Here is a 12,200-nt window from a genome sequence, read left to right as displayed (position 1 = left end):
GCCAGCGGCATAGGGCCTCGGACAGGCCTGTCTTGCCCGAGTTCATGTACTTGAGCGAGGCCTTTCATGCCAGTCTCAAGTCGCTGTCCGAAAGAGTGGAAAGTGGATTTTCTCTAATGGAACGTAGTTTTAACTACATGGAACACCTCTTCCACTCTTCCGCACAGCGCCTTGACCGGCTGGAGGCCGACCTCAATAAACCAGCGCACCATTTCTTTAGTAAAATTGAACGGGGCATGGCGGATCACCTTAGTCCTGAGCAACAGCTGACTGTCTTACACGCCTGCAACACTGCTTACTTGCAGGCTATGCAGCAGAATCAGTACGTGAAGCAGTCAGTGTTGTCATTCCCACCTGTGCCACCACTAACTCGCTTCACCACAGTACCGACTTCTGCTGCATATCACTGCACAGCCACCTGCATTCCTAGCCAAGCTGGGCACCTCTACACCACACCAATGTCGAGTGCTGCTGGACACTCCACCCCTGCCGCCACCACCATGTCATGCGCTGCTCCTGTCTGGAGCACCAGTACTGCCACCGTTACCACATCTTGGCGCACCTCCAGCGCTAAATCTCGTTGGGCCACCACCTCTTCACCTGTTTGCACAGAAAGAACATGTCCGGATCGGAGCACCGCCACTTCTCCAATGCATGAGAGCACCACCACAACTCCGCACCATACAAGGAGCACCCCAACCACCACTCTTCAGCATATAATCGCTGCGTTTTTTTGGCTTACCGCGCACGATTATGTCCCAAAAAAACGCTGCGTTTACAAGCGTTTGTAAGCGTTTTTTGCATTCGTTTGATGTGCGCTCCAAACGCAGCGCAAAAAAACGCTGGTGTGAAACTAGCCTTAGGGACCTTTTAAATGCTTAGGAAGCTTTTGCAGGTGTTTTTTTTTGTTAATTGTTCTAATTTACTGAGATAATGACTTTTGGGTTTTCATTGTCTGTAAGCCATAATCATCTACATAAACAGACATAAACACTTGAAATAGATCACTCTGCTTGTAATGACTCTATATGAGTTTCACTTTTTGTATTGAAGAACTGAAATAAATTAACTTTTTGGTGTTATTCTAATTTTGTGAGACGCACCTGTATCTCTGCAGATTGCACCAATCAACATGAATTTGTTATTAGTTGCTGCACTCTTCATAGGCAGTGACCGAGATGACAAAATTCACATTATGATGAAGTGAGCTTTGTTAGCTGTCCAAAATGTTAGACTAATCCTATAAAAAGAACAACAAAAATTAACATTATATCATTGTATTCATCAGTCTTTGCACTTTTTTTGCTTGGTAAACATTTTTTTATGTGACTTTTTATGTTTCTGCCTTATTACTGAAGTTGCACCTTTTTTAAGTTAACTTTACTTAATTTAGCTTTGTTTTTCAATGTTAGCATGGGTTAACTTATCCAAATGTTCTAGCCTAATTCAACATTTGTGCAGACACTTCCTTGCTTTGTAGTCTTGCAAGCCGTTATGTGACTAGTACAGTGCGTGTACAGCGCGGAGAACAGAGGAGTTGACTGAAGCAGTGCAGGAAAGGTAGACCTGTACATGGTACCATCTAAAATAAGTCAAATGATATAAATTTGGAACAGCAACCTTTTCCTAAGGCCTGTTTCACACATCAGTTTTTGTTGTCAGTTAAAATCCGCTAAAGTGGCGGACAACGGATCCGTTTCTGTACTGACCACAATGTTTGGCACCGGACAGTTGTTTTAACGGATACGTCGAAGGAAGAATTTTAAAGGAACCGCTGCCTGGGGGGGGGGAGAGAGAGAGAGAATGAATTTTTTTACACCGCCAGAACAGGATTAAATTTGCGGTCGAAGCAAATCCTCCGGGCATGCGCAATGTAAAATGCGGATCCGGCCACCCGAAAAAACGTTGCATGGTCCGTCCAGACATGTCGGCGGACGCCAAAATGACGGATCCATTTTTTTTGCAAAACAGTGGATCTTGACTGATTTGAAAAAACTGATGTGTGAAACAGGCCTAGGAAAACCTCTTTAAAGGGAAACTGTCACCAAGTTTTTGCTACCCCATCTGAGAGCAGCATAATATAGAAACAGGGCCCCTGATACCAGCCTTGCTGCAGCTTCAGTAAAATCCTAGTTTTCTCTGTTGCAGATCTACCAGTTCTGTACATGCTGAGCGCTGTATAACACCGCCCACAGCACCGGGCGCAGACTGGTTAATGGGGGCAGGTGAGTCTCCCCTCCTCTGTGGGCCCCTGTACAGAAATGCACCCACCCACCGCTACACCTATACGAGTAGTAATTGGCACTGTTCACTTGTTTCACTATGTACAGACAAGGGAAGCAATCCATGACTCAATTAACAAATCAGGGTAACATGATATTTGTAGGTAGCTGGCCAGTGGGCCCCCAGAGCCATTGTTATTGGTGGGCTCTTGGCACCCCGATCCGACACTGCAAACCATTGATTGCTACTTTCCTGCCTATGCACAGTGTACACAGAAAGCTGCCAATCAGTGGTGGGGCAGGATAATATAGAGCTCATGAATATGGAGGACTACATGGCAGCAGGGTTAAGCCCCCGTTACACACTTCGATATCGCTAGCAATATCGCTGTAAAGTCACCGATTTTGTGACGTAGCAGCGATATCGCTACATGTGATACTTACCTCTGACCGGCTCCCCCACTGGTCGCGTGAGAAGGTCCTGGATCATTTCTCGTCATCAGCTTCCTGCTGTGACGACGAGCGACGTGTGGACGCGGGCGGGAGGACGTCAGGATCGCCGCGTCTGACAGGTAAGTAGCGACCCCCGACCCCTGCTATGTCGCTGGTGAGATCTGCCTATGTGGCAGCTCCCTAGCGACCACTTAGCAAAGCACCAGCGATCCATATCGTTGTTGGGATCGCTGGTGCATCGCTATGTGTAACGGTACCCTTACTAGTCCTCTACTGCTCAGTGATTTTATCAGCAGGAGCTTATCAAAAGTACAGCAAGCAGCCCAGTTAGTGACACGGGTGGAGTCAGGGTCTCTACCCCTACCTTATGCTGCTCTCAGATTAGGTGATCAATTCCCTTTAATGAGAACCTATGATGCAGTGGTCCTAATGTCCATACACTTAGTTCAGCACTGCAGAACCCCAGTAAGAACGGCGGTCCTTCCGGGCTAGCGGCTCTCACCATAGCTGTGATTGGCGGACCTGGCGCCTCCAGCCGTCCGGCACACACCAGAATGTGGCTACAGAGAACAAGCACAAGATTTGTTACTAGATGTGCAAAATGGACAGGACGACGTACCATCACTCCGGGCCGGATAATCGGCCGCTGAGGGGAGATTTCCACCCGCCACTGGATGAGAATACGGCAATACGTGTCTCGGCGCTCACGGTGGCCCCTCTAGTGACTTCCCGGGGCCGCTGCGACCTCCTCCACTGCCGCAGTCACAATGTTACAGAATGTGCCGGATAAGCGGTGGCCAGTAACAAGTCTCCGACGCCGGACACACCGGCTGCGGCTTCTCTGGGACGCGGCTGCTTTCTGTGTTATTTGCAGTAATTCTCTGTATACACCGTCACATTGCACCGGGCACAGAGGCCTCAGGCTGTGGGGTTACCATGAGGAGAATGTCTGCAGTCATTCTGTTGGAGACGACGTTTCCGTTATTTTCACCAAATGTTTCAAAGTGTCTTGATACTCTGCAGCTTTAGCGTTCAGACTGACCAACCTGCGCCAATAGCCCACCAGTGTAGAAAGCGGCGCAACATCAACCGAAAAGAAAAAAAAAGTCGCGCAAGCCGCGATACGGTCACAGCGTCCGTGGGTACACCAGGCTGCAGTTTTAATTTGTACCAGAAGATGGCGCCAATAGGTAAAAAGTGAACCCGGCCTGACAGCGCAGAGTTGCTCCACGCTCATTGGCTGGGAGCGGTCAGACCGGGCCCGGTGACGTAGGCGCAACTAGAAAGGGCCTTCCCGGCCGCCAGCAGTCACATTCCGGAAGAGGGACGAGCAGACAATATGGTGAGGACGGGCAGCGAGCTTGTAGTGAGGGGCTGGTGTGTGCCGGTGCTGGCTCAGTGGACAGCCGTGGAGGTCACTCTCTCGCCCCCGGGTGTAGTAATGGCGGCGTCCTGTGGTGCCGCGAGCTCTGCGCTCACCTTTGCTCCGGGCGCAGCGCAGCTATGACGTCATCGGGCGGCACAGCTCCGGGGTTTGCTGCTGTCCTGTCTGATGCATTTACCTTGTCTTTGTTCACACAGTGCGACTTCTCAGAAGATCAGATCGCCGGTAAGTGAACGATCACGTCTGTGTTGTCATTGCTTCTGTGTTCTTTCTTCTTCCAGTCCCTCCATCATTTCCAGCATCTCCCTCCACCTCTCCTTCCTGTCTGCCTCTCTTTCTTCTGGTGACCAGATTGCATTGCCCCCCATCTGATAGGTGGTAAGTGGACTGTGTGAAGGACTGCTACCCCAGTCATGCCCTACTAATGTCTGTGGGACTCTGCCCCCATTTTATCATGTCAGCTGTGCCGTTACTAGTACAGTCCCAGTAATCTTCGCAGGGGGGCTGTGACCCCGTCTGTACACGTGCTGGCGCCTGCTAGTCACTTAGAGGGTCCGCTGTGCCGCTGTCACCCCCCCCCGGCTTCACACTTGGCCAGGCTTCCCGGATCAGAACCGGTGTCTGCCTCAGGCTTTTTGAGGATGTATCTGAGGTTAAATATATTTGCTGTTGAGTTTCATTCTAAAATACAAACTGCAAAAATTGTAAACTTTTTTTTTTGTTTCTCTGCACTTGCATCCTTGGTCTGGCCTGTGGGAGACTGTAGAGTTCTGAGAGGAGCTCAGAAAAAGACAGATAAGAGAGTTTCCTCAGCCCATGGCAGCGCCCGGAGCTTCACATACCACCAGTACGGCACAGAGGCAGACGGTGACTGGGGGCCCCATTCCCGCATCACCTTTCTTGTATATAGTTTGTGGTTGAGTAAAATGTTACTATCGCATCAGTCAGTAGATTCCTGGCCGATCACCCCTGTGCTGCGGGGGCTTCTGTGGTCTCATGGGGTCCATTTTTGGTGCTTTTCATGGGTGGGGTGATAGTGATTCCTGCACTAATGTGGGCACTTTTTGCAGAGTTAATGATGCTGCCATATTCCTACAGGGTATTGTGCGCACAGTCAGTTGTTGTCTGAGGCTGTCATAACTGCCTACAATATTGGGTACGTGTGATTTTTTTTTTTTTTTTTTTTTTTTTTTTTTTATACACACACAATTAGTGTGATTGTTTAAAAGACAAAAAATATTTAACTTTTTTTTTCTTTTTGTACCCAGAAATGGTGCCACCTCTGCCTGTAGGGTGTGACTGGTATTGCAGGTTGTCTCCCTTCCCTTGAAATGAATCTGTAATATGAGACACATCCTACGGACTAATCTGAGGTGACGCTGTTCGTTTTTTTTTTTTTTTCACTCTCACTTTAAGTATGATGGAAAAGTCAGTTGATCTTGTATAGATTGTGTGAGATGACATCACAATGGGGCTACACAAAAACTTATCCCCATCAGAGACTAGTGAAGAGGGCTGCGTGCCCCTTTGTGGTCCCCATACACATCAGGAGTGCCTGCGCCCCTGTGTGTGGCCCCGATCCATGCCAGCGGTCCTGATGCTGAGGAATGTCGGGGGGCTGTGGGCCACCAGATACATGTTACCTATAATGGTCTCCTGTAGTACACAGTGATGATCAGTAAAGTACATTACAGACTGGATGGCGGGCTGTGTATATAGGCAATAGTCAGATCCAGGGGGTGTACACGATGTGCCCAGGCCGGTACCGACCTTATAAGGTGGTCCGTAGCGCCTCTGAGAACATGTTGTGTTCTGCATGCAATCCCGTGCCTTGCTGTGACACAGCCCCACTCCCCTCCCCTCCACGGACATGGCTGCTGGGCTGTATGTGGCTGCCTTATATGGTAACAAAGCCTCATTCTGGGCTGTTAGTGAGGAGGAGTCAATACTGTACATTCTTCTCTGGGAAGTGCCCTGGGCATCTTTACCACCGTTCACACTGTGTACACAGCCCATAATGATAAATAAGGGTCTGTAGTGGGGTGAGCGTGCACGGGCGAGCTGCACAGCAGCCTTCCCAGCATGGCCTTACTGCAGCCCTTGTGTGCGATGGGTTCAGCTTCTCCCTGGAATGCAGCAGGAGGGGTGGCGGATGCAGGGAGTGCCACAGGAAGGAAGTGGCTGCTGTCTGCCAGCCTGTAAGGGCTTGTGCTGAGTGACAGCAGAGCACAGGGTGCCCCGCTGGTGCCGTATAGTGTACACGTATACTGGCCCTACACATGGCCGCTGTCACCACTTGTGTACATGGCTGTGTCTGGTGTGATGGTTCATATGTACAGCACAACTTCGTCTCTTGTTTTTCTCTGATTGCAGCCATTTAGTTATCTGTGATCAGGAAATGACCTAATAGTACAAGGACTGCTCGTAACGTGAGAGGTTTAAGGGTTCCCAGGTCTGATACCGGGGATCACAGCGGCAGAGGGGACGGAGTACAGTGTCCAATAATTATGTGCATCTGTATAGTACTCCGGAGAAAATTGGCCTTACTGGAATCAGTGCTCTATCATTGATCTGGCTGGTTGTGTGGAAATTTAATTTTTTTTTTTGACCATTGTGCTATTTTTAACTCTGATTTTCCAAAAACCCTTATTTGGTTATTTGTCTGACTTTGGGTTAAAGTAATGTGCCACATGAATCGCTTCTGAATTTTTTTATTTTCTAATCACGTCCTGATGGCCCACTTGCAGCTGTCATTGTGTTTCTGTGGTATACGAGTAATTCCTAGAAGGCTGTTTTTTGTTTTTTTTTTGTTTTTTTTTTTTTATGATTTGTGATAGTCATCTAATTCTTTGTACCAGATTTCAGGGAGGCTTTTGCTCTCTTTGATCGCACTGGAGATGGCAAAATCCTTTACAACCAGTGTGGAGATGTCATGCGGGCTCTGGGTCAGAATCCCACCAATGCTGAGGTCCTTAAAGTCTTGGGAAATCCTAAGTCTGAAGGTGAGTGATCTAGTGGCCTCAAATAACATTTCCAAAAAGTATTAACTCTGGGACATAAGATGCTCCCTAGTCAGGTAAAATCTTGCATATAGTTTCTTCACCTAAAATGCCCCATTTGCATACATAGCCTTGTCGGCTCCTGGTGGTCTTCTAATTACTTGTAGTGTTTCTTTGGTCTTTCAGAGCTGAACTGCAAGACACTTGGCTTTGATCAGTTCCTACCTATGATGCAAACTATTGCCAAGAACAAGGACCAGGGCACAACAGACGACTTTATTGAGGGGCTGAAAGTATTTGATAAGGAAGGCAATGGCACTGTTATGGGCTCAGAGATCCGTCATGTTCTTGTCACACTAGGTAATCTGATCCTGCTATCCTTTTGATAACTTTGTGTATTTTACATAAAGCTTTGACCTGCATTTAACATATAGAAAAAGCAATGCTCCCAAGAATGCAAGACTCTAGGCCCCGTCACACATAAAGATGCACCAGCGATTCCCAACAATGATACGACCTTGTCAGGATTACTGGTGAGTTGTCAAACAGGCAGCTGCACCAGCGAGGACGCTGGTCTCTAAGGTAAATATCGGGTTACTAAGCGTCACTTAGTTACCCGATGTGTACCTTAGAAACCTGCGTGCTCGCGCCGGGAGCTGCCAGCATGCAGGTTTCTAAGGTACACATCGAATAACTAAGTGACGCGCGCTGCTTAATAACCTGATATTTACCTTAGAGACCAGCGCCTTAGAGCGCTGGGAGCCTCGCTGATCGTTGGCTCCTGCTGCCACACGCAGCGATGCGCGCTTGTCAGCGGGAGAGCAACGATGAAAAAATGGCCCAGGCCGATCGAGCACGGTCAGTGATACCCAGCAGGGGGGTCGGTCGCTGATCCCCCGTCACACACAGCGATCTCGCTGGCGGGGCCTTTAGGCTACGGTCACACATTCAGTATTTTACCTCAGTATTTGTGAGCCAAAATTAGGAGTGGGTGATAAATCCAGAAGTGGTGCCGGGTTCCTATTATACTTTTCCTTTGCTTATTCCTCATCTGGTTTTGGCCTACACATACTGATGGTGTGACCATAGCCCAATGCTTACATTGGGTATACATCTGCTTTGTTGTCTGCCTTTGCCCATACGCCTCATATGCAGCCTGATGTGTAATATGTTCTGACATGGACTGTGTAACAATCTATCATCAATTTTCAGGAGAAAAGATGACCGAGGAAGAGGTGGAGATGCTAGTCTGTGGCCATGAAGATGCCAATGGAAGCATTAATTATGAAGGTGAGGGCATCCTTCATATTGGGTTAAAGATGGTACTTTGGAATTTACACTCTTGTGTTATTTTTTGCTCTTGTGATATATACACTTCATCTGGTTGAATTTTATTACTGCAGATAATTTACATAATATTTCATAAGTGTCTGATATCTCACCTATACCAAGAACTTTAGTGGTCCCTCTCTATTAAACTCAGTGTAAGAACCATCATGTGAAGGTGCATTTGTTCTTGGAGGGGTGGTGACTAGGGATGAGCGAATAGCTTCGAATAAGAGCTTATCCGAATAGTTCTAGCGGTTACCGAATAGCTGCATCGGGAACCCAGATACCTGGAGCGCCCCTGATGATCAGCTGTTTGGCGCTACAGCTGCATGTGTAGTGGCTGTTTCACTGTCACATGTATGGGGAGCCCAACAACCAGGCTCTCCATGCATGGGTTGTGCCTGTCACACCGCCACGACACATGCAGCTGCGGAGCCAAACAGCTGATTATCGGGAACGCTCCAGGTATCTGGGTTTCCGTTGCAGCTATTCGATAAGCACTTATCCGAAGCTATTCGATCACCCCTAGTGGTGATGCTTGGACCCACAGAGTCTCATATATATAATCTTATACTGGATATTCCAGTTATTGTAATGGCTATATGGAGGAAAACCATTTTGGTAGTCTGTCTAATGTTCAAGTGGATAACATAAAGTAAAGCAATAATGGTCTCAATACCATCTTATTTTCCTGGGTTCCCATATTCTCAATAGGAGATTCTTATTTTTCTGTCTTCTCTGAAAGCAGGAATTACATTTACACTCCAATTTTTTTTTTTTTTTCCTTCCTTGGTAAGGGTATGTTTGCATGCGGCAGTAACTGACAGTTCTATTCGTTTTAAATGTTTTTTTTTTTTTTTTTTTTTTTTCCTTGTGGTAGAATGTACATGGATCTCTGCAAATTCTAGGCTGAAGATTTTGTTTGAGACATTTCTGTGCAAGAAAATCTGTTCCATTCATCTTAACGGGTTTATTTCAGATGGATGGGATAGTTGCAGAGAGTTCTACAACTATCCCATCTGTAGCAAATGCAGTAATGAGTGTCTTGGGGCAGAGCAAGTGGGTTACAATGACTTGTAAATCTGTCCTCTGTGTGCCAGGGTACTATGTACCTAGGGTTATATTGTCTCTGATGAATCTTCCTTCCTGCAGACTTTGTCAGGCACATCATGGCGTTGTGATCTCTCCCCTCCTCGGTACGCTGGTTCCATCATCTGGTTCAGTTTGTGATACTTTTGATTCTTATTCCCCCTTCTCTAAGCCTCTAGAATTTTTCTTCTGGATGCCTTGGCATATCTCTGCATGCTATCTGCTGTGCCAGAACCGATATTACTAGATAGCAGCTGTAGAGAAACTAAAAAATGAAATCTGCATCTTCTATTCTGCCAAAGAAGTCTCCTTTGCAGAAAGCCGGCTACTTCTGCTGCAGCGACTGAGTGTGGAGCGGTGTGTGCAGTTCTAGAAGAATGGGGCCGTATTACAAACTTCTCGAACAAGTTCTTGCTCTACAAAAAGATGTTAGATGATGGCAGTATATACAAACGGAAATCTGACAAATGAGCCCTGTCTGTTTTACACAACAAAATATTCTGTATTAAAACAAGTCTCCGCTGCAAAATCACCATGGCTGCAGTTCAAACATGTCCTGTGCTTTTATACATAAAGGCACATGTAAAAAGCAAAATCTTCTCCTTGTAAAAGGGTTTCATGATTTTAGAAGAATTTATTTGCTTTTAAGTAAATGGCTATGACGGAAGGAACGGTCAGCCCCATTGTGCAGATGACTTTGTGTCCTGACAGGCATTGGTCCAGCTTCACACATCTGTGACATGCTGACCGTTCTTGCATTGGAAGATCCCCTCCTGACCCAAACTTCTTAATGGGAATATATAAAGTAGTTCACTCAGGTCGGGAGACCCCCCCCCCCCCCCCCCGATGTCGGGTCTTCTGATGTGATAACAGGCCGGTTTCACTCACCTGTGAAACATGGACATGTGTGAGATTTGTGTGAAATGTGTTTTTTCTCTTGCAGTTCTGAAACTTCCTGCTTCATTGCTGATGGCAATCTGCTGATTGCTTCCAACTTTTTCTGTAGATAATAGAAATGCCTTTTTGCCTATGCCATTTAATATATGCTTAGTTTGCTGTAGATTCCATGTCTTAATCATTAGTAGAACGTAGAAAATCGTTGATCTGGGAGAAGGGCTCCTATGGTTCTCTGGATGGGTGAAATGTTAAATTATCCTTCAACTTCAATTCATTTAATTTTGTATCTAGAATTTAGGAAATCCCAAGTTTCTGCACCCAATCTACTAATATAGGAGCTCTTGCCCCCTTTACATGGGACCATGTGCTCGCTGACCCGCTGCTTTATGAGCCTCTTAGTATTTCATACTTTTTTTTTTTTTATATGAAACAACTCTTTGAAGCAATTTCCCGCTGAGCTTTGGACATGACGAGGCATCAAAAGTTGTTCATATGTTCTGCGCTAAGTAGCATGGTACAAGCCATATTCAGCTCTGTAGATTGTCAGTAATCAGTGATTTTTCTTTTGCAGAACTTGTCCGGATGGTAATGAACGGCTGAATCTTCTACACTGCTTTGTACCAGCCAGACCAGAGGGGCAGCGTCACCTATTACTGTTTCTATTTGCTATACTTTACATGGAGGGACATCTGGGTAATATAGTGAAGGTCCCTGCAAGCTTTCCCCCTTTGTCCTACTCGTCCATCTCTCCGAGTGTTTGACATCTGATCTCGTGGAGTTGGTGCCCATAATGCAAGGTGTGACTGCAAGTTTGGTTCCCCCTTCCCCCATAGAATGAATAGCAAAAATAATGTGGAATTTCTGTACAACCACTCAGTAAATTATTCTGTTTTCCCAATTACCAAATAAAGAACTTCATGTTTTTTCAAAAATTCCCTGTGAATTTTCTTTGTACTAACCGGTATAGCCTTGAAAACCGTGGACAGGTTGATAAGTTAATACTACATTGTTTGCAATGTCTGCTCAAAATAAATACCGTCAATACAGAACAATGATGTTTGACTCCTAAATTAGATACTTGGGACAAGAGCAAAATGACGCGTTGCATGTGGGCTTTCTATTTTTGTATATTCTGACTAGTTCAAGTATAGCTAAACTTTCAGCTCCGCCATAAACGTGTATAGTTTGCAAATCCTGCATATTTTTCCTTGTGTATAAGCAAATGGGTTTTCTAGTGTCCAAGTTGGTAACTTACTCCATTGGGATAGGATTGCTGCCAATGTATTTGGCTTAGAAAGGCTGCCTAGACAAGGTGTTCCCCCTTGCGGAACGGGGGGGCCCACAATTAAAAATCCTTTGAATAAAAACATGCTCACAGAATATATACCATATTAAACATAACCAAACAGTCAATATTGGGAAAAAATCATTGCCTTGATATGTAATTCTTGTAGTGAGGTAGTAGATAATTAGTAAAATCCATTCTGACTCTGTGTGAAATTAAATTGTGTACGGCTACAGTCAGACGGCCGTAGATTCTCTCATCCTAAGGAATTGAGCCAAGATGCTTGGCTCAAACTGTCAGTGACAGCTTAGTGTGATCGATTCTCTTGGATGAGCGAATTGGAGCACACTGAGAAGATGGCGAACAACATTTGTACATTCTACTGTGAGTCCATGGAAAATCGGTCTGTCTGATGTTTTCCACAGACTTGAATGGGCAAATGGCACCTGATTTTAAAGTGAAATTGCAGCATGCCGTGACTTTTTTTTTTTTTTTTTTTCTTCACCCGCCCTTTGGTAGTTCCTTATATAAAGTCTATTCTG

General features: G+C 46.0%; 1 protein-coding gene and 1 long non-coding RNA gene across 3 annotated transcripts; both read left to right on the top strand.

The window, feature by feature from the left end:
* The first annotated feature begins 3,896 nt into the window (after positions 1–3,896).
* On the top strand, positions 3,897–11,305 carry LOC141078045 (myosin light polypeptide 6). 2 transcript variants are annotated; one of them, XM_073564852.1, is made up of 7 exons: positions 3,897–4,017; positions 4,257–4,284; positions 6,918–7,061; positions 7,245–7,418; positions 8,271–8,348; positions 9,540–9,583; positions 10,945–11,305. In XM_073564852.1, exons 1-6 carry the CDS (start codon positions 4,015–4,017, stop codon positions 9,566–9,568), a joined length of 456 nt encoding a protein of 151 aa, XP_073420953.1. In that variant the 5' UTR covers positions 3,897–4,014; the 3' UTR covers positions 9,569–9,583; positions 10,945–11,305. The 2 variants fall into 2 exon arrangements, with proteins under 2 accessions (XP_073420953.1, XP_073420952.1); XM_073564851.1 differs by lacking the exon at positions 9,540–9,583 and having other exon boundaries at positions 3,898–4,017.
* On the top strand, positions 4,291–6,883 carry LOC141078047 (uncharacterized). The gene is made up of 2 exons (XR_012227640.1): positions 4,291–4,906; positions 5,158–6,883. It is a non-coding gene; the product is annotated as an uncharacterized lncRNA (long non-coding RNA).
* Positions 11,306–12,200: the final 895 nt, after the last annotated feature.

This window comes from Dendrobates tinctorius, unplaced genomic scaffold (genome assembly GCF_039654945.1).
Source record: "Dendrobates tinctorius isolate UK_male_01 unplaced genomic scaffold, ASM3965494v1 ptg000492l, whole genome shotgun sequence".
In the NCBI taxonomy this organism is placed as follows: domain Eukaryota; kingdom Metazoa; phylum Chordata; class Amphibia; order Anura; family Dendrobatidae; genus Dendrobates; species Dendrobates tinctorius.
This window is presented reverse-complemented; position numbering and strand designations above follow the sequence as displayed.